General features: G+C 35.3%; 1 protein-coding gene across 1 annotated transcript in view; it reads right to left on the bottom strand.

The window, feature by feature from the left end:
• Positions 1–24,246, bottom strand: part of LOC100926746 (peroxisomal trans-2-enoyl-CoA reductase) — a 69,037-nt gene that overhangs the window by 6,096 nt on the left and 38,695 nt on the right. The window contains exons 2-4 of the mRNA XM_031961137.1: positions 9,358–9,491; positions 3,757–3,922; positions 2,604–2,685 (exon numbers count right to left, since the gene is read on the bottom strand). Coding sequence (XP_031816997.1) covers positions 2,604–2,685; positions 3,757–3,922; positions 9,358–9,491 — 382 coding nt within the window. The remainder of the gene's footprint in view (positions 1–2,603; positions 2,686–3,756; positions 3,923–9,357; positions 9,492–24,246) is intronic.

Genomic DNA, 24,246 nt, shown 5'->3' with positions numbered 1-24,246 from the left:
TAACTGAAAAAAAGATCCTGACCATAGAAAATTACTATGGTAAGAAAGAAGATCAAAACACAAAAAGACCACAAAATCAAGACTCCTATATTAAAAGTCTCATAGAAAAAGATGAATTAATCTCAGGCCATTGAAGAGCTAATTAGTCAAGAGCTAATCCTTCAAAAAATTTCTAAATCAAGTAAAGGAGTGAGTAAAAAATTGGAAAGAGAAATGAGAATGATGCAAGAAACCATTGAAAAAAAGAGTAGACAGCTTGGGAAAGAAGATACAAAAAATACTGAAGAAAAATATCACTTTAAGAAAATAGAATAGATCAAAAGGTAAAAAGGGAACAAAATCCAATGAAGAGAAAAATGCTTTGAAAAGCATAAGTGACCCAATGAAAAAAAAAGTACAAAAATTCATTGAAGAGAAGAACTCTTTAAGAATCAGATTTTTCCAAATGAAAAAAACAAAAATTAATGGAAAAAAACAACTTCTCAGTAAGTAGAATTGCCTTCATATAAAAGGAAATTTTTAAAAATTTCACAGAAGGAAATAATTCCATAAAAATTAAATTTATTCAAGTGGAAATTAATGACTCTACAAGACATCAAGAAGAAATCAAACAAAATAAAAAGAATGAAAAATTAGAATTAAATGTAAAAAATATCATTGGAAAAACAACTGATATGGAAAGTAGATCCAAGTTAGGTAATTGAATTATTGAACTACCTGAAAGCCATGATAAAAAAATTTTTTAAAAGCCTAGATATTATCTTTTAAGAAATTATCAAGAAGAGCTAAGCTAGGTGGCATTGTGGATAGAGCACCAGCCCTAACTAAAGTCAAGAGGACCTGAGTTCAAATGTGGTTTCAGACACTTAACAGTTCCTAGTTAGGTGACCCTGGACAATTGCCTCAGCAAAAAAAGAAAAAGAAATTATCAAGGAAAATTGTCCTCATATCCTAGAACCAGAGGGCAAAATAGTGATTGAAAATTTCCATTGTTTATTTCCTGAAAGAATTCCCAAAATGAAAACTCCCAGGAATATTATAGCCAAATTCAAAGCTTCAAGGTTAAGGAGAAAATATTTCCAAAAATCAAAAGGAAACAACTGAAATATTGTAGGTCCATAACCAGGATAACACAAGATTTAGCAGTTTCTTCATTAAAAGATTAAAGAGCTTGAAATATGATATTCCAGAGGACAAAAAAGTTAGAATTACCTTTCCAGTGAAACTGAGTATAACCTTTTAGAGGGGAAAATTAATATTCAATGTATTTCAATGTCTTCGCAGCATTCCTGATGAAAAGGTCAGAACTGAACAGAAAATTTAATATTCAAATACAAGATTCAAGAGAATAATAAAAAGTAAACAGGGAAGAGAAATAATAAAAGATTCAATAAGATTAAACTGTTTACATTTCAACATGGGAAAAAGATGCTTGTAATTCCTAAAAATATTCTCATTATTGGGACAGTTATAGAGAAGCATATGTAAACGAGTGCACAATTGTGAGTTAAATATTATGGGATGATGTCTTTAAAAATTCAATAAAGGGGTAAGAAAGAGAAATGCACTGGGAGAAAGGGAAAGGGAGAAGTAGAATAAGGTAAATTATCTGACATAAAAGAAGCACTTTTATAGTGGAGTAAAAGATGGAAAAGATAGGAGTGGGGGTGGAATGCATTAGTGTTTAATGGCTTGGACCCATTGAGGGGTTAAACAAGTAGTTGTATATAATTGCAATATATGAAATGCAAACAGGATGCTCTCAGTAAAACCTGAAAAGATTTACATGATCTGATGCAACATTAAATAAGCTGACTAGAAGAATATTGTATACAATAACAGGAACATTGTATAATGATCAACTGTGAATGGCTTAGCTATTCCCAGGAATACAATGATCCATGACAGTTCTGAAGGATTTTATGATGAAAAATTCCATACACTTCCAGAGAAATAATTGATAGAGACTGAATGCAGATTACAACATACTTGTGCTTTACTTTCTTTACTTTTCTTGATTTGTTTTTTTTTTAATCTGGATTTTATTTGTGATGGAAAAAAAATCTCAAGGGAAATGACACACACTCCAAGCCTACTTAAGGATTTCACAGATAGTTTAATTTGCAGTATTGCAAAACACATTAAGAAAGGTCTAAAATTTGAGAAAGTCTGAAAAACTGGCTTTATCCTAGAGTAAAATTCTAGATCTCTAGAGTAACAAAGTAAATCATGGTAAGGAAAGGTAGGGTGATATGGAGGATATGCACACTGTGTCTGTGGTATGACATGGAAAAAGTGTATAAATCAAAGTATTAGAAACATCTATAGCATCCATAAGTTAGGAGCACTTAGCAGTCCTGACAATGACCAGTATGTCAATGCTTGTCAAATCCTTTGCATCATTGTAAACCTTAACATAGAAGCAATCCCATACCAAAAATCAACCTAAACCTTGTGTCAAGTATGTAGGAATACTTTTAAGGATCTTCCTAAAGCCCAGTAGGAAAAAGAAGGCAGTCTATAGTCACTAGAGGCAATAAAACTCCATTTACAATAGTTTAAACAGGATCCCTAGACAAAAGAAGGAAGTAAAAATTCCTTGCGCAGCATGAGGAAATCCATTATTTAACATGGCAATGATGTTCACAATAGACCCTCCATTATCCTTCATCCAGGACTTAAAAACTGTATAACAGACAAAAGACAGTCCAATTAAATCATTTCCCCACAGCACAGGACAATAGAATAGGGAGTGATCCTGAAATCAAGTATCTCAATTCAATCTCTGCTCTACTTCTTGCTATTTAAGTGATGTTGGACAAATGACAGCTCTGAGTTTTCCATTTATCATTTATAAAATGAAGGAGTCAGATGAAATAATCTTTAACAATCTTCGAGGGGTAGATCTTTGATCCCAAGAATGCTGCTATCCTGCCAACCATGCTCTTTTTAGGATATTCAATCACCAAATCAATACAAATTAACAAAACATTATCCAATTCTTTCATAAAACTCAGCTAGGTAGCATTTATTGCTTTAAGTTTGCAAGCATTCTATATGTTTCTTCTCATTTGATCTTTACAACTCCCTGAGCCTGTGGCATTATATCCCCATTTTCAGATAAAGAAACTGAAATATAAATTTCATCTGTTTAAATATAAGCTCCCCAAATGTCAAGATCAGAATAAGAACTTTCTGACAGCCTAGTTCAGGGGTGGCAAGCTCTAGCTTATGGACCCATCTAGCCCAGCCTGCTATCCCCAGAATTTTATAGCCCTCAGTGGGGATGCCAAATGGTTCTTCCCTGTACTCCTTAGGTAACTGTTGCTGGGCATAAAGACTGCTGTTCCGTTTGATTTATCATCTCCAGGGTAAATAATGCCATATAAGTTTACTCTTAAATCTTTCGTTAGATAAAAGCCTCTTTTTCACATTCCTGTGTCTTTTTTCTGATGTCTGACAGGTTACAGTTCAAATCATCTTGCCAAGTATGGTTTGGGGGAAATCTTCCAAGTTCATTGGCTGAGGATCAATCTGTGTGAAAATATTTAGGAAGGCTGCAAGATAATGAATATTTTAGCTACTCAGGAAGGCCAGCTAAAGTGTAGAGAGATTTCAATGTATATCAGTGTAGAAAACATTCACATTTAGAAAGTCATAGCTCCTTTAAGAATTGAGCCCTGCAATGAAAGAAATAGAGAAGTTTGTGATTTCCAAAAGAAAAAAACAGCATCTTTGACTTTTTACCATCCCTACCTGCTTTGCAAAGGTAGAAGGTACCAGTTAGGTTGGTTTCCACCACAGCATTCCATCCCTTTGAAGTTATGAATTCAGTAGGAGACAAGAATTGGCCTCCTCCATTATTCACCAGGAAATTGATCTTACCATGCTCATATAATGTCAATTTAACCAAATTATTGACCTAAAACAACCACAAAGAAGTGAATTGGTCGATGAGCCCAGACAGTTTCTGGTGACCCACTAATAAAGTATAGCATGACTGGTGTTGCTCCACAATGGTGTTCTAACTCATTCAAACATCAGATGGAACAAAGTACCAACAGTTCAACAATCTGTCCAGACAGATATGTCCATGAAAAGCGATTATTCAGCTTCATACTAATGACTAGTCAGTTCTAAACATCCAGAAAGTAAAGCAGATTTTTGAGTTGATACTTGAAGACAGGGAAGATAAAAATTTGAAGTGATGAGGAGAAAAGTATTCCAAGCATGAGAAATATTCTGATAGAAGATGAGGGTTTGTTGTGTACAGAAAATGCCATCTGCATCTAGAAAAAAAAACTAAGAAGACTGACTATAAATCAATACATGCTCTGTTCACTTCTTTTTTTTTTTAATCTCTCACATGATTTTTTCCCTTTTGTTCTGATTTTTCCTCTCCCAACATGATTCATAAAGCAATATGTATTAAAAATAAGAAACATACTAAAAAAGAAGATGGGGGGGGTTTGTCTTGGGAGAAATACTTAGTGGTCCAGTGTAGGTGTATCATAGAGTTAGTGGAAGGGAATTAAGGGTAAAAAGCCTGAAAAAGTAGAAAGAGGTAGGTAATTATAAAGAGCTTTCAATACCAAACAGAACTTTACTTTGTTTTTGGAGGCGATGGGAATTTACTGAAGAGGAGAGTGACATTGCACTGTAAGTAAATTATTTTGGCAAGTAAAATCAGTGTGTGGAGAGCAGACAAAAGTAGGTGCAGCCACTCAGGGTAAGGATTCAGTAGAGCCAAGTCTTGTGAATGAAGAGATTTCTTTTGATAGTCCACATTTGGAATTTGGGAAATAAACTCACTAATCACTTTGTGTTGATAATTTTTCATTTTCTTTTTCTTCAATTTTCTTATGCCATTCCTCTTAGAACATTTGACTAACTGAAGCCTGTTTCCTGTTAATATTAAACTCCACTAGCTAAAATAGGATACTTTGAATGGGTATTTTTAAGGGAAAACTTTTTACATTGCAGTGATAAAAAATCAAAAGAGAAAAAGAACCGATAAGAATTTCCCTAACACTGAACTTTCTTTTTTTTTTTTTTTTTTAATAGCCTTTTATTTACAGGATATATACATGGGTAACTTTACAGCATTAACAATTGCCAAACCTCTTGTTCCAATTTTTCACCTCTTACCCCCACACCCCCTCCCCTAGATGGCAGGATGACCAGTAGATGTTAAATATATTAAAATATAAATTAGATACACAATAAGTATACATGACCAAACTGTTATTTTGCTGTACAAAAAGAATCAGACTCTGAAATATTGTACAATTAGCTTGTAACACTGAACTTTCATGTAAATTTCTTCCCCTCAGTTATCCCATTTGATTTTTTTAAAAATCTCCTTATTTCTCTAATATAATTTCCTCTATAATGGCTTAGAAATTCAAGTCTTTTTTTTAACTGTGTTTTTTCCAGTTACATGTGAACACAATTTTAAACATTCCATTTTTAAAGCTATTTTGAAGATCCAAATTTTCTCCTTCTCTCCCTCACCAATTCCTCCCTAAGTTGCTAAGTAAATTGATATATAATATATAAAACCTTTCCATATTGAAAGAACCATGAAAAAAAAAGTAAAAATAGTATGCTTTGATCCACATTCACACCAAATCAGATCTTTCTCTGTGGATATTTTCCATGAATCCTTTAGGTAAATGTCTTGGATAACAGTATTGCTGAGAAGAGCTAAGTTGTTCATAACTTATAATTGCACAGTTGTGAACAATTTTTCCTGGTTCTTCTCATTTCACCTTGCATTAATTCAAGGAAGCCTTGCCAGGTTTTCCTGAAATCTGCTTTCTCATCCTTTCTTATAGCACAATAGTATTTAATTACATTCTTGTTCATTACATTATAATTCATATACATTACAACTCATTCAGGCATTCCCCAATTGATGAACATCCCCTCAATTGCTAATTCTTTTCTACCACAAAAGGAACTGTTATAAATATTTTTGTACATGTAGATCTTTTTTTTTTCCTTTTTTTTTTTTTTTTTAGGATTTCTTCGGGATATAAACTTAGTAGTGGTATTGCATCGGAGGCTATGCACAATATAATTGCCCTTTGGACATAGGGAAACTAGTTTTTGTTCAAGATTATATTAATGAATCTTAAACCTGTATGTATGCATAATAAAATCTAGGTTTTTTGCTTTTATAAGTTCCATCTTGCGATAGATTTAATAAGCAGTAGTTACTTAGCAAACAAAGTCAATGGGGTAGAGGGTAAATATTTCTCATTCAACATCTCCAAGTGATTCTTTGATTTTTGCCTCCAAAATGAGAATTTTTTAGTGATTGCTCTGGACACTCAAGTAAAAAGAACTGTTCTATATAAACTGAAACTGGGTGAAACTAGATCCCATTAGTGTCAATAGTGGATCTTTTTCAAAATTCATATTTCAATTAGGTTGGGACCAATTACCATATTTTATATAAAATTTCAAATAGTACAAAGCTAATCAAAACAGGGTTTTTTTTGGTGGTTGTTTTTTTGTTCTTGTTTTTTGGGTTTTTTTTTTCCTGAGGCAATTAGGGTTAAGTGACTTGCCCAGGGTCACACAGCTAGGAAGTGTGAGGTCAAATTGAACTCTGGTCCTCCTGACTTCAAGGATAGTGATCCATCCACTATGCTATCTAGCTGCCCCTTCATTATAGTTTTCAACTAAAAAAAAAAAAACCCTACAGAATACAACAAATGAACAAAACAAAACAAAAACATTAGCTTCACGTGCAGGATATATGTAGCCAGGACAAGCTCCAATTCTATGACACCATAAATTTCAGAGTACACAACAGTTAGTCTTTGTGGCTAACAATAATTACAAAGAACAAACAAAATCTAAGAATAATTATAAGAATGTTGGTAGAATGTCTTTTAGCTAACAAACAGGCTTCTCCCAATTCTATGAAGCTGAAATCCCAAATAAGCTCAGATTTCATTATCTTTGACATGGAAACTGGTACACCCATATTTGAGGATGGATTGTAAAGGACTGGATTGGTTGTCAAACAAGTGCTGAAAGAGGAAATAAAACCACAAAAGTTCTTCCTCCTCCCCTTCTTCCCATTCCTTTTAGTGCCTCCTATTTGCCCTTTGATTGACTAGAAAGTGGCAAACAGGGGTATTTGGTTGTATGAATTCTGGAAATTGTGTTTTTCTTTCCTTTGATATCACAATATTTTACCATACAATTAATGTGGCAAAAGGGTAGAGGGGAGGGTTGACAATAGGTTTTTTAGTTGATGTAAATAGTTTGGGTTTCCAATGGGACAGTTTCTGGTACTCCTAAGCAATATTATTCAGTTTCTTGTATTGTAGAGATTTAAAAAAGAATTAAGTACTTAAAAAGGATTTTTAAGTCCATTTACACTTAGGTAGATTAGACTTAGCAGCAGAGTTAAATACTCCCCCTCATAGTTTGTGAGATCTATACTGAGATACATTTGGATGGTTGGTTTTAAATATGAACTTAGTGTATTGTTTTGGTAATAAAATATTAATTTATTGATAAAATAATAATAATAAATAAGGCAAACAAAACACTCAAACCCTGAGAAGGCAGGGATGTGTTTAGTGTAAGTTTTGTAGTAATAATTTGATTATAATTGGTTTGGTTTTTGAAACTTGAGATGGGGCAATAAAAATTAAGCAAGCGATCAGTTTTTCATAGTTAAAATAGAGGACTATATGTCTTTGGATATTTCAGTATTTCATAGAGTTGTATTTGTATTTGTTGCTGACAGAAATACTGATTTTTTTGAGGGGGAAATAATCTTTCAGTTTGTAGTTCAGAGCTGGTTATACATAGAGATCTGAACCAGTTCAATCCAGACCATTTATCATTCCACCCTTTTTTCTCTCTGCATTTCAAGTGACATTTTCAGATGAATTGTTGAGCTTTGAAGAAATTCTCAATACCTGAATAACGTAGGCAAAAAATAGAAATGACTGATATTAACACTGAGAGGAGTTTTTCCACATAAAATTTGGAAGAAAATAAAAATCTTTAAATTTGGTGAACTTCTATTTGAAACAACACTACAAATTTCACCACAAAAGGTGGCGCCCCACATTAGCACAGCCCACATTAACCCCAAACTGGGTTGACTGTTGCCATTTCAGAGACACAGTTAAGAGAAGAAGACATTTCTCTAGAGCAGAAGTATCAAACACTTGACCAAGTCATTCCTAAATCTGGCTGGAACCAGATTAAAATGAAATTGGGAAATATTCCCCCCCAAAAATCAATAAAAAATACAATAAAAATAATGTTAATTTGTGGTTTTTTAAATCAATATAAAGGTTACAGGGACCCATTTGTATTTGAGTTTGATATTCCTTGCTCTATAGTATCTAGGATTTAAAAGTCAATGCTGAGTGGAAGTCTTTTAATGCTTGAAGCATTTAGTCCTCCTCTTTTGTTCCCTATCTTTATATGTGTGAAATATACTTTAGTATCTTTCACATAACAGGAGTCAGATTTCTCATCTGGAAAAAGACTTCTATGTATATTTCTTTTCTTTCATGTTTCGAAAAGATACTAAAAAAGGGGGAGCTGTTGAACTTTGGAGAAAAACTCATTTTCTTTTTTGGTGGTATGGAAACACTGATTTCAATATGTAATTAGGAGTTAGTTGTTAAATGTTTATTTTCAGTTTTCAGTAAGACCAACACTGTAACTAAAGTTATTAGAAAAAAAATTCTCATCTATTTAAAAAAAGAAAAAAAAAGTATGAATGAGGGTGGTGCTAGGTGAGTCTTTAGGGAGGAAGGGAAGAAGGGAGAAGTGGAAAGACCAAATAGAAGGCTATTGAATTAGTCTGATGAGAAGTAAGGTGAAGTAAAGGAGACATATATGAGTAGAAAGGAGACATATAGGAGAAATGTTGTGAATGTTGAAAAGTCAAGATTTGATAATGGATTGCTTAATTTAAGTATGAATGATGGTTATAGGGATGAGTAAAGAATGACTATAAGGATGAGTAAAAGAAGTGTTGCATTTTTATTTTTCTATCCCAAGAATTTATTATAATATTTTGCACATAGTAAACATTTAATGTTCTTTTTGGATTTGTGCTGACAATGTTATGCTTATAAAGACAAGAAAGTGCATTACAGAAAGATTTTTTTTTAAAGTTTGGAACAAAAGTATTTATGATTAATCAACCACTAATCAACAATTTCCCAAGCCTTTTTTTTTTTTTTTTACTAATCAGGAGTACATTATATCAAGGAAAAATATATCAAAGAAGTACTTAAGATCATACTGCTCTCTCAACATAATTTTCATAAGTTTTAGAGAAAGAAAAATTAAAGGTATTGGTTTTACCTCTTCTTCTTTTCGAATATTGCACTGGATAGGAGTAACAATGGCTGTATCGGAGGGCAGGCGCTTAGCATTCATCTCTTCTGCTGTAGATTTTAATCTATCAAAATTACGGGAGGCGATAACTACATTACATTCTGGCAAGAAAAACAAACCAAAAACAAACCAAAACAAAACAATTTTATATAAGATAAAATAAAATAGATTTAAAAAAAAACATTTTCAGCTGTTTCTATTTTTTTTTTTTGCCAGTAATTATATACATTTGTTTCAGTGAATTCATTTGGATACTGCATTAACAAATCAAAATCCTCTTAAAGTTTGGATTCTCATTCTACATAATTCTTTTTTGTCTTTCCAAAGACAGGAAAGACCTGGACATCTCTAATTCAGCAGTGATAATGATCTTCCTCACCCCTCAAATCTAATATATTCTTGAAGAATCCAATAGAAGTTGTAAGTAATTTCTTCTGCTCAATTGTTCAGCCTGGTCCTGTAGCACAGATTTCTTCAGATAATTGAAACTTACCTGTGTCATGTGTTTCATTACAATACTGCTGTAGTCACAATATAGCTTGTTGATGTGTTTGTATGCCTTTGCTATATAAGACAGGAGTTCTTAACTTTTTTCTCATGGTTCCTATGAGCATACATTTATCAAAATGTTTAAAAGACATGTTCATTGAACTCCTAAAATTTATCCATGAAACCTTTGGGATCTGTTGGCCAAAGAATAAGAATCCTAGCTGCAAAGAAAATCTTTGTGAATGCATACAGATTTTGGGATAGTGCCTGTCCTAGAGTTGATACTCAAGAAATAGATTGGTTTAAAATAAGAACATAGCCCTTAAGCTCACACTAGTTTTTAGCTCAAGAATACTCTCTTTTAATCAACAAGCATTTTTATTAAGGAGTTGTTATTTGCAAGGCAAAAGAGGTAGTGTGGTACAGTAGATAAAAGACCAACTTTTAGAATCAGGAAAATTAGAATTGAAGTCTCTTCTCTGATACCTGCTGGCTGTGTGGGCATCACTTAACCTTTCACTGCCACAAATAACTCTCTGAAGCTCTCAATTACAAAGAGAGGAGCTGGGAATTTCCATAACAGAATTTCCTAAACTGAAGAAACCTCAGATCAGAGCAAAAAGGGGGGGGGGGAGTGTATAAGGCACTAGTAGTTACATGAAAGAAAAATAACAATCTCTGATTTCATAGAGTTTATATGCTAAAAAGATAAGATCTTTATACATATAATTATTGATTTTATCTGTGACAAGTGCAAAGAAAAAATCCAAACAATAGGTTGTGAGAAATTTGAGGTGGGATCCCTTTCAGATGGATTGGTTAAAAGAAGCCTTCATGGGAGAGGAAGGATTTCAGCAAATGGAGCTAGGGAGAAAATTCATGCTCTATCTGAGGGATGATCTGCATGAATGAGTAAAGATAGGAGAGACCAGGACAAGGTGGAAGAACAGCTGTCTAAGTGGGCCAACATATAAAGTACCTAAGTGGCAACAAAAATAAATGAGATCAGAATGGCAATTTGGGGACAAAATACAAAAAACCTTGAATATAGTAGGGCTAACATACACATATTACCATAAATGCCAAGATAAGTTATTAAAATTTTGAGAGGAAAACTCAGATATAGAGACAAAAAATGATTTTGGCAGCTGTTTAAAAGGATGGAGTGACTAAAGAAAAGAATGGAGGCAGAGAACAGTTTAGAGTTCAGGGAAAAAATTATAAAGACTTGAATAAGGATGGCAAGATAGTTAATAGAGTTGGGGAGATGGACTGAAAAATATTTCATGGGGAGATAAGGTAATATTTCTCAATGAAATAGATATTAGGGCTAAAGGAGAGGGAAGAAAGAATTATTGCCTGAGGTTTCAAACCAGGTAAATGGTGATATCATTAACAGAACTAGGGACATTGGAAAGGAGTTAGATTGGAAGAAGTTGAGTAGCCTGGATTCAGATTTGAATATGTTGAGTTATAAGTACTAATGGGACCTACATTCATAAAGGACCCAGGAAGTAGATGGAAATGTAAACCAGGGACTCAAGGAAGAGAGGAGCATTGATAGTTTGGAGTCATCCACAAAAAAGGTCATAATTGAATACAAGGGGAGAACTGTGGATCAAACCACAAAGGAAGAATAAAGAGATAGAAGTCCAGAGAACAACCTTAGTGGATCCCCAGTATTGTAGGACTGGGAAAAATGAACCAGTAGAGTATAGGATTAGTTGGACAGCTTATTTATCTTTATATATAGCCCAGTTCTTTTCACAGTGTGGGGTCACTTAATTGATTGACTTAAAGGGAAATAGAATATAATAATTGGAATTTATATAAATTTCACAAAGGTTATCCTTTACCTCTGTTATCTCATTTGAAACTTAAAACATTGAGGTAGCTATTATAGGTATTTTAATTCCTATTTTACAGATGACGAAACTGAGGTCCAGATAAGATAAGTGATTGATCCATAGTCACATGGCCAGTATGTTTTGAGATCTCCTTTTCAGAATACGTTTTTTTAAAATATAAACTAAATCTTCTCATCTTTCATGATCAAGATCTGAGATCAGTTGACCAGTTTTACTGAAACCTTTGTTTCTCATTTATTAAATGAAATCATGCTAGATTATCTCTAAGGTATCTTCCAGCTTCAACTCCATGATCCTCTAATTTTTAAGCTAATTAATTTGGAATAAAATTGTCATTTCCTCCCCCAATTCATTTTACAGATCAGGAAACCAAAGTAAACAGGCTTAAGTGATTTCCCAAGGGTCACATAACTAATACCTGAGAATGAATTTGAAATCAAGTCTTTGTGGCCTTTCTATCCATTGTACCACTTAGCTGCACTGATTTCTCTAGAGAAGAGCATGGGGGAAAAACAAATAATAGAATGAATATAATGTCAAGCAGGCTGAGGGATTGATACAGTACCAAGAAAGGGTGACAACATCATGTCATCTATCTGCTACACTTAGAATGCTGTTCTAAGTTCTATTTTCTTCATTTATGTCCTGACCCTTTCCTCCTTTTCCTCTCAACCCCTTCTACATCTTCTAAAGTTGTTGTTTTTGTCACTGTTGTTCATCCTTCCTTCTAGAAGAAGAACATCAGGAAGAAGACGCCAGGACATGCAAGTGAATAGGATTTGAGTGAGTGAGGACTATGCAAGTTCACTAGCTTACTTTCTCCTCTGGATTCATCTGAATCCAACAGCCAGATAGAGATTAGAATGATTGGAGAAGACCCTGGATGCAGTGAGAGACCCTGCTGGCTTTTTTAAGCTGAGATCTTTAACCCGTCTCAGTTTGACTGAGGCAATACTCATTCAGTGATTTAGGCTAAATAAGAATTGAGGCAAAAAATCACCTTTTTTGCCTCTTAAAGAAACAAAGGAATATATATATATATATATATATATGTGTGTGTGTGTGTGTGTGTGTGTGTGTGTGCATATATATATATATATATATATGCATACATATATATATTACTTAAAGTCTGCAAAGCATTTTAAAAATATTCTGTCACTTAATCTTCATAAAAACTCTGATATATAGAAGCTAGAAGTATTTTTTGCATTTTTCAAAGGAAAAAAATGAAGGTGAAGTTAAGTAGCTTGCCTACAGTTACAATGCAGCAATTAAGTGTAAATTATGACTGAAAGTCATGTTACATTGATTCCAGTCATTACAAATTCTCTGATTTCAGACAGGAATCACAATTATTTTGCAACATTTTTATGAACAAATAATATAAGAACCATCCCCACCCCCAATCTAGTTACCTAATAATAGAAAGTTCCTAACTCTTAAAAAAGAAATATAATATAATGAATATTGCAAGAACCCAGTAAACTCTAATGGTCTGACCCACTGTTTTAGTTACTACTTATTGTTCCTAGATAAGAAATAGTTGAAATCAGGTCTCAAAGGTTACCTCAGTCCTTCAGTTTTGTCTAAAAGGACCACTTTCACAATTGTAAATATATTTGGTCACCTACTTTTATCTTTGTTCATCCACAGCTAATGTCTTCTCATTCCAGTAACAAACGGGCTAACTACTTGTCAACTATTCCCCAAAACTCTTCCCATCCCTCCCTTGAATGCCATTCCTTTTCTCTACTGCTCTTTCTACTGTGAAAGTTGTTGCTAATTCATCCTAGATTGGGGTGGAATGCTGCTTTATGGTTCTGGATTCTAGGCTTGAAATGTTATAAAAAGCAAATTTTGTGATCTAAGAAATTGATGTTTCTTCCTTCATCAGCAGTTTTTCCTTAGCTTGCTAATACAATCCCTTGTTTCTCCCAGACGTCCCATTTCCTTAGAAAAAATTTTCCCACCCCAACCATACTTTTTCCCAGTTATTAGATGCCCACCCCAGTCCTCCAACCCTCCCTGGTTACTTTTGTAGTGATTGTTGGATACCTTCCCAGTCCTTCTTTTGGTGCCCTCTCCACTTTTTTTTCCCAATTTTAACTTTTTTACATAAGCCCATAGCCCCCTTTCCTTTCCCCCTCTCCATCCCCCGGTTCCTTCCCCCACCCTAAGTTTCCTAATTCCCCACCTATTGTATCCCCCAGTTCTGTTCTGCCCGATCCTTTTGTCAGAGGTCCCTTCCTTCCTCAGGGTTTTCCTTTCTTGCCTACATCCCCTCCCCCATCTTTCCAGGGCTTCCCCCCCCAGGCCCCATTCTTTCCTCCTGCACCCCCGGGGGACGACCCAAACCCCAGTGCCCAGCTCCTGGCTATAGCCTTGCAATGCCATCCGCCCCGGTGCAACCACCTGGTTCCCAACAACTGCGGGCCAGGAGCCTTCCCCCCATTTCCCTGCCTCCCTCACCCCAAAACCCTACAACACAAGAACCAAAACCCCCCCGTTCCGCCTTCCAGGAGTTTTTATTTTCCCTGCTCTCCCCCCAGTTCAAGCCCAAAATTTTGGGTCTCGTCTGCCAAAGGCCCCACTTTCCCTTTGCGCCGGGGAAGAAACCATCACAAACCCTTCAACCCTGCCTGCCACCCCCCACCTACTTTGCCCCCCCCGGTTTTGGGCCCCCGCGCCAACGGCTTTAATCTTGTTGGAAAAGTGAGGTGTTTTCAACCCCAAAACACACCCACAGGCAGCCACCACACACTAAGATTTTTTTATTTTTTACCTTAATAAAGAAAGAAGGGGGGAAAAGGGAGGAAGGGGGGAAGGAGGAGGGGGGGAAGAGAAAAAAAAAAAAAAGGGAAAAAAAGGGGGGAAGAGAAAAGGAGGGAAAAAGGAAGGGAGAAAAAAATTTAGAAGGAGAGAAGAAAAAAGAGAAGAAAGGAAAAAGGGAAAGGGAAGGGAGGGGGGGAGGGAGGGGAGGGAGGGAGGGAGGGAGGAGAGGGAGGAGGGAGGGGAGGGAGGAGGAAGGAGGAGGGGGGGGGGGGAGAATAGGTGGGGACGTTCAGGCGGAAATTCAAAAAATGGGATCCAGTTTCCTAAGCCAGCACCTTTTCTGCAACACACACAGGGGAAAAAAGGCGGATGGGTGTGTGAAAGATTCAGTAGCGTCAGAGATGAAACAGATTCACCTCTGGCTTCTTGATAACAAATTCTTCTTAAAAAGGGCAAGGGGGATGGGGGGGAACCATGCTGGAGAATTTCCATCTCTGCAAGTAAGAGAGATGGAGGTGGGAGGAATATCTTTATTTATGCTTTGGTAATCAATGCAAGAGGGCTGGACAAGGCTGCCGCTCAATTTTTTCCTGGGTATTTTGTGTTGAGTTGAATGTTGCATTATATGATTCTTCTCTTTATATTGTTCATCTTGCTTTATTCATAAAACACTGCTGGTTTGCAAATGGATCAGATGTATTTTTTACTTGAAAATTTGGCAGGGCTTTGAGATGGGTCTAAGTGATCTCTTTCCTGTATGTAGCCAGAAAAGGAAGAATACTTATAATTGTTTTTTTTTTTTAATTTAATAGCCTTTTATTAACAGGATATATGCATGGGTAACTTTACAGCATTAACAATTGCCAAACCTCTTGTTCCAATTTTTCACCTCTTACCCCCCCACCCTCCCCTAGATGGCAGGATGACCAGGATTTAAATATATTAAAATATAAAAAATACAAATAAGTATACATGACCAAAGTTATTTTTGTACAAAAGAATCAGACTTAAATATTGCAATTAGTTTGTGAAGGAAAATCAAAAAGGTGATAAATTTGGGATTGGGAATTAATGTAAGGTTTTAGTCGTCTCCCAGGTTCTTTTCTGGGCATAGCTAGTTCAGTTCATTACGCTCCATTAGAAATGATTTGGTTGATCGTTGGAGGCCTGATCCATGAACGGTCATCATCTAGTATTTTGTTGGAAGTATATAAGATCTCCTGGTCCTGCCTTTCACTCAGCATCAGTTCGTTAAGTCCTCCAGGCCTTTCTGAAATCATCCTGTTGGCTTTCCAGAACAGTAATATTCCAAATTTTATAACCACAATTTATTCAGCCATTCCCAACTGATGGACATCCATTCGTTTCCCGTTTTGTTACAAAAAGGGCGCCACAAACATTCTGCCACAGGTCCTTTCCCTTCTTATAATCTCTTTGGGATTAATCCCAGTAGTAACACTGTGATCAAAGGGTATGCACAGTTTGATAACTTTTACATAGTTCCAAACTCTCTCCAAAATGGTTGGATTCGTTCACAACCCACCAACAATGCATCTGTCCCAGTTTTCCGCATCCCCTCCAACAATCATCATTTTTTTTCCGTCATCTTAGCCAATCTGACGGTGTGTGGGGTATCTTAGAGTTGTCTTAATTTGCATTTCTCTGATTAATAATGACGGAGCATCTTTTCATATGACTAGAAATAGTTTCAATTTCTTCATTGAAAGTCTGTTCATTCCTTTGACCATTTTTCAATTGAGAATGGCGATTTTTTAAATTAGAGTTAATTTTATATTTTGGAAATTTTATCAGAAGACTGTAAAAATTTTTCCCAGTTTTTGCTTCCCTTCTAATCTTGTTCCATTAGTTTTGTTTGTCAAAACTTTCAGTTTGGATAATCGAAATTTTCTATTTTATGATCAGTAATGATCTCTATTCTTTTTGGTCATAAAGCCTTCCCCTTCCACAGGTCTGAGGGTAAACATCCTGTTTCCTCAATTTATTAATAATTTATTCTTTTTTCCAGGTCAGAACCCATTTTGACCTTATCTTGGTGTCGGTTAATATGGATCAATGCCTAGTTTCTGCTATATTAGTTTCCAATTTTCCCAAAATTTTATCAAACAGTAAGTTCTTATCCCAAAAGCTGGGATCTTTGGGTTTCTCAAAGACTGGGTTGCTATATTTTTACTGTTTTATCCCTTAACCCAATCTATTCCATGATCAACTAATCTATTCCTTAGCCAATACCAAATAGTTTTGGTAACTGCTGCTCATAATATTTTTAATCTGGTACAGTAAGCCACCTTCATTTGATTTTTTTATTAACCTTTGAAATTTTGACCTTTTTTTTTCCATTGAATTTTGTTGCTATTTTTTTCTAGGTCATTAAAATAGTTTTTGGGGTCTGATTGGTATAGCTAAATAAATGTTATTTAGGTAATATTGTTCTTTATTATTTTGCTCGTCCACCAAGAGCATTTAATATTTTTCCAATTGTTAGATCAGACTTAATTTGTGGAAAGGGTCTGTAATTTTGCTCATAAAGTTTATTTTCCTTGGCAGATAGATTCCTAAATATTTTTATAATATCAGTAGTTACAAATGGAATTTCTCTTTGTAACCTAACTGTTGATTTTGTTAGTGATATGAAGAATGTGATGACTTATGTGGGTTTATTTTATAAACCAGCAACTTTGCTAAAGTTGTGGATTTTTTAAAATTTTTTGCAGAATTTGGGGTTCCTAAGTATACCATCATGTCATCAAAGAGTGATAATTTGTTTCATTTTTCTCAGCTCTTATTGCTATAGGTTTTAATACAATATTAAATAGTAAGGTGAAGTGGGCAACCTTGTTTCCCCAGATCTTATTAATGGTTGGTTTTTCCAAATATGATGCTTACTGATGGTTTTAAATAGATGCTGGATTATTTTAAGAAAAACCATTTATTCCTATATTCTTTTTAATAGTGGAGGATTTTTATCAAAGTTTTTCTGCATCTTTGAGGATCATATGGTTTTTTAATTTGTTTTAAATGGCCAATTATATTGATAGTTTTTAATATTGAACCAGCCCTGATTCCTGGTATAAACCACGATCATGGTGTTTATCTTTGAGATGATTTTTTGTGTCTTTTGTTAATATCTTATTTAAGATTTTAGCATCAATTTCAAGATTTTAATTTTCTTTCTTTTTTGCCACGGTTTAGGTATCAGTACCAGTTCGGTATGAAAATTTGTGACCCTTCATTCCCTATTTTATCAAATAATTTATAGCATTGGGCCAATTGTTCTTTAAATGTTTGAAAAAATTCAATGTAACCATCTGGTCCTGGGATTTTCCTTAGGTTGTTTAATTCCTGTTCATTTCTTTTTTCGAAATGGGACTATTCAAGCAATTTACCTCCTTTGTTAGTCTGGGGTCATTTTTGGAGGTAGTCATCCATTTCATTTAGGTTATCAAATTTATTGGCAAAAAGTTACAAAATAACTCCTTATTATTTCTCTAATTTTCCATTGGGGAAAGTTCTCCCTTTTCATTTTTGACTACTAATTTCATTTTCCTCCCTTTTTTTAACGATTTACCAAGGCTTTCATTTTATTGGCTTTTTCAAGAACCAACTCTTAGTTTTAAATTAGTTCAATATTTTTTTACTTTAATATTTTAATTTCTCCAATTTAGAATTTCAATTTAGTATTTGATTGGGGCTTTTTAATTTTTTTTGTTTTTTGTTCAAGCCCAATTATTAACTTTTCTTTCTCTGTTTTATTAAGTAAGCCCTAAGGAATAAAAATTTCTTATTACCGCTTTTGATCCCACAAATTTTTGGTATGATGTCTCATCATTGTCATTATCTTAAAATTATTAATTGTATCTATAATTTTTGCTTCCCCAATCTTCTTTAAGATGAGATTTTTGTTTCCAATTACTTTTTGGTCTATTTCCCCAACTTTTTGTTGAATGTAGTTTTTAGATCATGATTAAAGATTTACATTTCGCTTTCTTTGCATTTAATTTTGAGGTCTTTTGTCCAAATATGGTCAATTTTAATAGGTTCCATGAACTGCTGAGAAGAAAGTATATTCCTTTCATTCCATTCAATTTTCCAAAGATCCAACATACCTAATTTTCTAATATTCTTTTTCTTTAATTTCTTTCTTATTTGTTTTGTGGTTTGATTTGTTAACTGAGAGTAAGGTTGAACTCCTACTATTACAGTTTTGTTGTTATTTTTCTTTTAACTCTCTTAACTTCCTTTAGGAAGTTGGATGCCACCACTTTATATATTTTAATATGATAGGCCTCGTTGTTTATGTTACCCTTTGAGGGAGGTTTCCTTCCTTATTCTTTAATTAGACCAATTTTTTACTTTTTGTTGATCTGAGAAAGGATGGCCACCCTCTTTTTTGCTTCAGAAGAAATAGTTTTGCCCAGCCTTTACCTTTACCTATATGTATCTCCCCTGTTTAAAATTGTTTTTGTAAACAAAATTTGTGGGTTCTATTTTTATCCAGTCTTTTCTGCCTCTTTATGGGGAGTTCATCCCATTCCTTTGGTTAAATTACTAAATTGTACTTCCACCATCCCAATCCCAGATTGTGCTTTTTATTCTTGCCTCCCCAACCCTCTTTCCCCTTTTAAACTTATTACCCCCTTTATCCATGTTACCCTCTCTTAATCCCTTCCTCCCCCTTGAGTCTTTTCCCTTCCTTCCCTTATTACCTTTTTTTTTTTTTCCTTCCCGTTTTTAAAGGGGGAGAGAATTTTCTTAAAACAAATTCAATTATTTTTTCTTTGAGCCAACCTGATGAAGAAGTTCCACAATGCCTCCCCCTCTAAATTTCAGATATGAAAGTTTCCTTTGCCCTTTGTGGATGTGGCCTTTTATCCCTCCTTCCCACCTTATTCTGCCATCATCCCTTTTCCATATTCCCTTTTTTATGTTATATCAGTACCATCCAATTATACATGTATTCTTTTGTATATCCACAAAGAAATACAATTCCAAGATTATTTTACCTTTTCATTGAGTTCTATGGTTGGAGATCAAATTTTTTTTTAGTTCTGGTTTTTCTTCAGAAACAAAATGGAATTAATTTGAAAATGTCCATTTCTTCCTGGAAGAAAAATGCCGCTTAGTGGGTAGTTTATTTGGCTGCACCGTTCTTGTGCCTTTCGGAATATCATTTCCAGGCCCTTCTTTCCTTTAATGAGAGGCAGCCAGTCTTGGGTGATCCTTATTTGGGCACCTCGGTTTTAAATGGTTTTTTTTTGGCCGTTGTAAAATTTTTTCCTTAATCATAGTTCTGAAATTTGGCCCAATATTCCGGGGTTTTTTTTGGGTTTCTTCAGGGTTTCGAATTCTTTCAATGCCTATTTTACCTTCGATTCTATTAATTGGGCAGTTCTCTTTGAGATTTCGAAAATAGATCTAGGCTCTTTTTTTCATCATAGTTTTTCAATAATCCTCAGATTTCTAGATCTATTTTCCAAGTCTGTCATTTTGCAAAATAATTATGGTTTTTCCAGTTTGTCATTTTTTTGTTTTTCTTGACGATTCTTGCTGTCTCAATGAATCGAGTTTCATTTGTTCGTTCTATTTTAAAGAATTATTTTTTCATTGCTTTTACTTCTTTCTGTATATGTCCAATTGAGTTTTTAAATGTATTTTTTTTGGTCTGTGGTTTTTTTCCATTTCACAATTTTTTTTTTGTGAATTATTTTCTTTTTCCATTTAACAGATCCTCCTTTCTTGCGTGTTCTTTGCCCAATTCAAGATCCTCTTTTGGAGTTCTTTGTCTTTTCCAATTCACAAATCCTCTTTCAGTGAATTCTTTTTTTTCCAATTCACAATTTTACTTTCCGAGATTTTTTACTTTTCCAATTGTACGAAAGTTGTTGCCTCTTTAAGGCTTTTCTTTCCATTCCCCATTTATCTTCTCTTCTTTTGAGACTTTTTGTTTCTATGAGAGCATCATGTAAAAGGAGGACATTTTATCTTTTGCTGTTTGAGGTCTCCAGGTTTGCTGACCGTTTTTCTGCAAGAAGTTTTTCACTTTTATTCAGTTTAAAGTTTAGGTAGGTCCCAGGCAGGTTATCAGTCCCTCTGGGAAAGCAGGGAGATTAAACCATTTCTGGCCCAGGTATGGGAGACCTTGGTGGAGGTTTCCCTTCCACCAACAGGAAGTGGATTCAGCACCCCGAGCATCAAGGCCCAGGGGTTGGGGAAGCAGCCCGGGCGAGAAAGGGGAGAAAGTGTCACTGCCCTAGGCCGGATGCCGTAAACGCCCTGAAAAGTCAGGCCCCGGGGCTCCCACTGCACAGATTAGGGGTAACCGGGTTCCTGCCATGGGATCTGCTCCCGGAAAAGCCCTTCGGGGGGGGCTGCTCGCTTGTGCTGAATCTTTGGCACCGGTTTGAGGCTCTCCTCGGAACTCCCTTCCCGCTGCGCTGATCTCCCCCCCTTTGGATCCAACCTTTGGGGACGCAGATTTTCTTTGGCCGGTGAGTTGTTCTACTTCTTATCTTTACGAATTGTAGCAGTTAAGACTATTTTTGAGGCTCGATATAATATTGATAAAGAGGGTAAGAGAAGAGCTTAGAAAGTCGCGTGTGTCTTCTCCGACATCTTGGCTCTGCCCCCCTTATAATTGTTATAAGATATAGTTCTGTAAAAGGGGTGAGGTTGAACTGGAATACAAAGGGAAATACAGATTACATAAAAAAATATATGAAATCTTTTTTTTTTTTTTTAGGTTATGCACATACAAACATGTTAAACATTTCTACATTAGTTGTGTTGTGAAATCAGACTCAGAACAAAATGGAAAATCCATAAGTGTAATGTTCTTCTCTAAAATATAATGTTCTTTGACAGCAGGTTTCTTGGGGGGCTTCTGGAGGCAGCCTTAGTTTCAGTTCAGAGTAATCACCCCAAATGCAGGAGTTAAAGTCCAAATCCTTTATTGTCTCCTTCAAAATAGCCTGGTTAGTTTTCTTAGAGGCCTATCTCTTTCTTTGGTTCCAAGAGCTCTTGCTGCTAGTTCTTTGTCTCTTCCAGCTTCTGCCTCTTGCTCCCTCTGAATCCAAAGCCTTCAGCCAATACAAAGGTGGAATATGGAATGAATCTGCCTCTGCCTCCGAGAGTGGGCTTGTGGGCTTCTGTGTCTGGCCCTGAGAGCTTCTTGCTTATATGCTGTACCCTGAGTATATTCCAATCATTACATCACTAGGAAACCATTATTTGTTGTAGAATTAAATCAATGCTAAATTAGATTTAACCACTGTTTCCTCAATTCCACTTAGTACCTTGTTTCAAGTTCTGGCCCATAACATCTCCATGTAGGATCAGATCAATCATACTGAACCATGCTAAATTAGATAATTATTGTCTTTATCAATTCCACTGTCTTAGTACCTTGTAAGAATAACATCTCCCACTTTCTTTTGATTTAGAACATAAGTGGTCATGACCTCCCTGACTTCTGAAAGAGATGAGAATCCCAAAAAAGAATGTAATCACGCCTTCCCTGACTGCTCAAAAAAGGAGTGAAAACACCATAAAAAGGAGGTGATCATGCCTTCCCTGACATCTCATGATGGGAGGTGGGAGGTTAACATACAAATCACTTTTGACCAACTAGCAGGTGAAGGTCAGTATGAAGAGAATTTAGCACAGATTAATTATCCCATAACAGTGTATGAGCAAATTTCAGATAGTGAAACATCGGAAAAAATCAAACAGATTAGGGGTTTTTGAAGGGTCTCACCTGAAACAGGAAAAAACCACAAAAAACCATCAAAATTAATAACACACAAAAACACAGGCTAGTGGTGAGAACAAATACATGAACAAAAAGAGAATTTACATGTCCATAAGTCCCAGAAAAGTCCCAAAAGAATTTGTCCATTATTCATTGCCAGAACAATAATCCCTCAAGTTTTGAAAGTCTCATCTTGTGTTAGGGGAATCCAATGATTCCCAGATTTATTAGGTCTTCTCCCTTTGTTTCCAATTTTCTCTTTTTTCTGTCTCTCGATGGACAACAAATATGACTCATTCCCCATCTGTTCCTTTCCATCTGTAAAATACAACAAACCCCTTTCTCCCAAGAATTAACTATCTAGTCCTTCTATTTACCACCTTTTTCTCATCTTTTACATTAGGCGTTTATTGTATACGCCTTGTTGGTTTAAAAAGCCTTCTTCCCCAAAGTAATCCCCTTTCTGTTAACTGATTTTTTCTGTTGATGCCCTTTAAACTTTTTCTCCCATGTGTTTGCTTTTCTGAAACCATCAGAGTCCTGAACTTCTGGATATAACCTTTCGCCATCTGCCCCACCTGTCTTTTGTATGATATCGGGGCTGGCCCCTGCCTCTCATTTCCTGGGTCAATCACATTCTGAAGCCCAGTGGAAGCCCTTGTGGCATTTTGGATAGGGTTTTAGATCTTCTTTTCCCTGTTTTTCCTCCTCATTCCAAATTCACATTGGGCCTCAGATGCCCAGTCTTTCCCAACTGAAAACTTGCTTTCTCTAGAAGTCCCTTGCCAAGAGGGACCCTGTCTTCCCATAGTCATCATAGTCTGGGTATAATAAGCATTTGTGCCCACTGTGGCACAGAGTCTTAAGATCTCCTCTAAAGGATCATCTTTGTGTAGTCCCCATATAATTCTTGGCAAACCTCATCAGCATTTTCCTTAGCCAGTTGTCTTATCATAATTTTTGTAGTTGTATTTTCTCCAATGATTCTTGTGACAGCTGTTTGCAAACGTCCCACAAAATCTGCAAAGGGTTTGTTGGGACCTTGCTCTATTTTTGTGAAGGCTTTACCTCCATCTTTCTGTCCGGGGAAAGAACCCCAGGCTTTTATTGCAGCTTAGAAATTTGCTTATACACTATTATGGGATAATTAATCTGTGCTAAATTCTCTTCATACTGACCTTCACCTGCTAGTTGGTCAAAAGTGATTTGTATGTTAACTCCAGTTTGCCTATTTTGTTGGGCTTGAATCCTACATAATTCATGATACTCTGAAAACCACAACAAGTTTTGTCCAGGTTCTAAACATGTCCTTGCTATGGTTTTCCAATCACTAAGGGTTAGGATTTCATAAGACAAATTATCTAGTAACATCTTAACATATGATGTAACCCCATAAAGAGTGCAACCCCTTTTCAAATCCTTAATTTTTTCCAGATCAAAAGGACTGTATCTTATCCTTTGTTTACCTGAAAGGTCAAGCTCTTCAATCACAAGGTATGCATTTATTTTTAAATCAGATATATCCTGTCCTTCATTTTTTGCCTTAACCAAGGCCTTTTGTAATCTCGTCATAGGCTGCTTCATAGGAGATGCTGATTGTGTTTCTGCCTCTCCCCCTTCTTCTTCTTCCTCCATCTATGAAGGGTTAATTGAGGGATGTAGGTCAGGATCTGGGAAATGCTCCTGTTGTGAAGTGCCACACTTAGAATTGTACTTAACTCTATTCTTATCTGATTCTTCATCCTTTTCACCTAGTTTAGTTGGCACTTCTCCCTCCTGCTCTTTCTTCTTTTTCCTTATTCTATAACGTATATAATTTCCTAAAGCCAGTTGTATTAAATTATATGTATTAAGTTTATTTTTGGAAATTGAGTTTGGATTGGAATTGTAGTATTTACCTAGTTACTCTCCTACTAGTTTCCTGGATCCAATTCTTTTTCCATAGAGAACCAAGGAGAT

Source organism: Sarcophilus harrisii, chromosome 3 (genome assembly GCF_902635505.1).
Source record: "Sarcophilus harrisii chromosome 3, mSarHar1.11, whole genome shotgun sequence".
Lineage (NCBI taxonomy): Eukaryota > Metazoa > Chordata > Mammalia > Dasyuromorphia > Dasyuridae > Sarcophilus > Sarcophilus harrisii.
The sequence above is the reverse complement of the archived record's forward strand: the minus strand, read 5'-3'. Positions and strand labels throughout refer to the sequence as shown.